General features: G+C 40.8%; 1 protein-coding gene across 2 annotated transcripts in view; it reads right to left on the bottom strand.

The window, feature by feature from the left end:
• CDKL2 (cyclin dependent kinase like 2) overlaps positions 1–3208 on the bottom strand; it is a 50467-nt gene that overhangs the window by 44270 nt on the left and 2989 nt on the right. For both annotated transcript variants that reach the window (XM_017514740.2, XM_017514743.2), the window contains exon 2: positions 750–946. In XM_017514740.2, coding sequence (XP_017370229.1) covers positions 750–917 — 168 coding nt within the window. In that variant the 5' untranslated portion in view covers positions 918–946. The remainder of the gene's footprint in view (positions 1–749; positions 947–3208) is intronic.

Raw genomic sequence — 3208 nt, 5'->3', positions numbered from 1 at the left:
AAAATTTAATTGAACTTCTGATGAGATTGATGGAGAAGGGCAAAGATTTAACATAGTAGGCCTAAAACTGCTGTTATTCTTAGAAAGATTGGCTTGCAAAGTGGGCCCTTGATTGGCACCTGGAAACTTGGATTCAGGAAGGTTCTCTTTATTTTCAAAACTGACAAAGTTAGGCAAACAATATTGTTTGTGCTGAATACCTGCTTTACTACTGGAAGTCTGGAACTTTGGTTAGTGTCAGGCAGAGGGCCTATGTGACCCATTCCCAATAAAAGCCCTGGGCACTGAGGATCTAATGAATTTCCTTGGTAGACAATATTTCGCTCGTATTGTCACAGTCCACTGCTGGAGGAAATAAATGTGTCCTGCGTCTCCACTGGAAAAGGACTCTTGGAAGCTTGTGCCAGGTTTGTCTGGAATTCAATCTGTGTGCTTTTTCCCTTTGCTGATTTTGCTTTATATCCTTTCACCGTAATAAATCACAGCCATGAGTACAACTATATGCTGAGGACAGTGAGTCCTCCTAACAAGTCATCAAATGTGAGGGTGGTCTTTGGGACTCCTAACACAGATTATAGATAGATGATTGATAAATATGCAGAAATATACAGAAAGAAGAAAAAAACACTTTAAAATCAGGTTTACATTCACCAGATAAATGAATTTGCATATCTAATCACTGTATTTCTTATTGCCAAAAAAGAAATTTATACTCAGATTTTTTCAATTTAATATATGCATTTACATACCTTTAGTAACTTGATTTCTCGCATTGCAATCTTTTTAACCATTTTGTCATCGTCACTTTCTAAGAACTTCTTGATGGCCACAATTCTTCCAGTATCTTTATTCCTACACTTCATCACCATTCCATAACTCCCTTCTCCAACCAATCCCAGGTTCTCATATTTTTCCATTTTAATTTAAAGCTAGTAGAAACTTTTTGCTGTGGAAGCCAAAACATAGAATCAACAATGTTGAGTGTGTTATTTTCCCTCACCTTTCCGGCAAATTAATTCTTCCCTGCTTGTTTTCCATATTAGAGTAGTCACTGTGTTCATGGCTGTTCTGTGTTAATTCACAATTTCCTAGTGTTTCTACATGTAAGCTATGTTTTCAAAATGATCACACACATTTCGTAATAGACAAGGCAAATGGAATTGAAACCATTAACTTTAAATTACTAAATGCCATGTTAATTAAATTCCATGCATTTTTAATTCTAATAAAGCAATATTTGAGCTATCATGCATAACAATTACAACTCACTTTAAAAAGCACAATTCCAGCCTGGGCAACATAGCAAGACCCTGTCTCTACAAAAAACATTTTTAAATTAGCTGGGTGTGGTGGTGTATGCCTGTGGTCTCAGCTACTTGGGAGGCTGAGGTGGAAGAATCACTTGAGCCCAGGAGGTTAAGACTGCAGTGAGCCATGATGGCACTGCACACCAGCCTGAAAAATGAAACAAGAATCTGTCTAAAAAAAAACACAGGTTGTGCATGGCAGCTCATGCCTGTAATCCCAACACTTTGGGAGGCCGAGGCAGGCAGATTACCTGAGGTCAGGAGTCTGACCAGCCCGGCCAACATGGTGAAACCCCATCTCTACTAAAATCACAAAAATTAGCCAGGCATGATGGTGCACGCCTATAGTCCCAGCTACCAGAGAGGCTGAGGCAAAAGAATCATTTGGACCCTGGAGGCAGAGGTTGCAGTGAGCCGAGATCACACCACTGCACTCAAGCCTGGGCAACAGAGTGAGACTCTGTCTCAGAAAAACAAACAAACAAACAAACAAAAACACAATTCCTTTTCACTGAAAGGTGCATAACTGAATTTGGTGGGGGTCGTGTGTTTGTTTTGGGGATGGAGTCTCGTTCCGTTGCCCAGGCAGGAGTGCAGTGGTGTGATCTCGGCTCACTGCAACCTCCGCCTCCCAGGTTCAAGCGATTCTCCTGCCTCAGCCTCCCAAGTAGCTGGGACTACAGGCTCGCGCCACCACGCTCGGCTAATTTTTGTATTTTTTTTCACCCCTCTCCGCCCCCAATTTTTGTATTTTTAGTAGACAGGGTTTCATCACGTTGGCCAGGATGGTCTGGATCTCTTGACCTTGTGATTCACTCACCTCGGCCTCCCAAAGTGCTGGGATTACAAGCACTCCTGACCTCAAGTGATCCTTGAGGTCCTTGGCCTCCAGAAGTGCTGGAATTACATGCATGAGCCACAGCTCCAGGCCTGAATTTGGTTTTCACGAAGATCAACTTTTTCTGCGACATTGGGTTTAGATCAACGTTGGAAATATTTATGCACCTTCCACTTAACTGGAAAAAATAATTTGATCCAAAAAAAAATTAGCACAGGCCGGGCGCAGTGGCTCACACAATCCCAGCACTTTGGGAGGCCAAAGTGGGCAAATCCGAAGTCAGGAGTTCAAGACCAGCCTGGCCAACATGGTGAAACTCCGTCTCTACTAAAAATACAAAAATCAGCTGGGCGTGGTGGTGTGCATCTGTAATCTCAGCTACTCGGGAGCCTGAGGCATAAGAATCACTTGAACCCGGGAGGGGAAGGTTGCAGTGAGTTGACACCATGCCACTGCACTCCAGCGTGGGCGACAGAGCGAGACTCCGTCTCAAAAAAAATTAACACAGAGCATCTTTGATAAAATATTTTTCTTTACTTTTCTTACAATACTAATTACTATATTGAACTTAGAAAATAAGAGTAATGACATCAGTATATAAGCAGATTTTTTAAATGAAATGAAATATTGGTAGTACCAAATACAGTAAAAGTATTTCAAAAATCCTGTTAATGATTACTTACTATAAGTATAATTTGAATTTGTGTTTGAAATTTTTTACTCACAATATATGACATTTTCTGAATAAAGGCAATCCTAAGGCAATCTTTCTTGTTTTACCAACGATTGATGAAGGTCCAGCAATCATTGTACGAATGTTTTGGTACAGAAAAAAAAATTACTTCAGTCCAAATACAGATAGATTTTAACTCATAAGGTTTGATTGTCGTGATATATATGTTATTAAACTATAATTCCAAAGTTAACTTTATTTTTAAAATATGATTTTGAAGCCGGGCACGGTGGCTCAAGCCTGTAATCCCAGCACTTTGGGAGGCCGAGGCGGGTGGATCACAAGGTCAAGAGATCGAGACCATCCTGGTCAACATGGTGAAACCCCGTC

This window comes from Cebus imitator, unplaced genomic scaffold (genome assembly GCF_001604975.1).
Source record: "Cebus imitator isolate Cc_AM_T3 unplaced genomic scaffold, Cebus_imitator-1.0 Scaffold537, whole genome shotgun sequence".
NCBI lineage: Eukaryota > Metazoa > Chordata > Mammalia > Primates > Cebidae > Cebus > Cebus imitator.
Note: the sequence above shows the minus strand (reverse complement) of the source record. Positions and strands in the feature narration are given on the sequence as shown.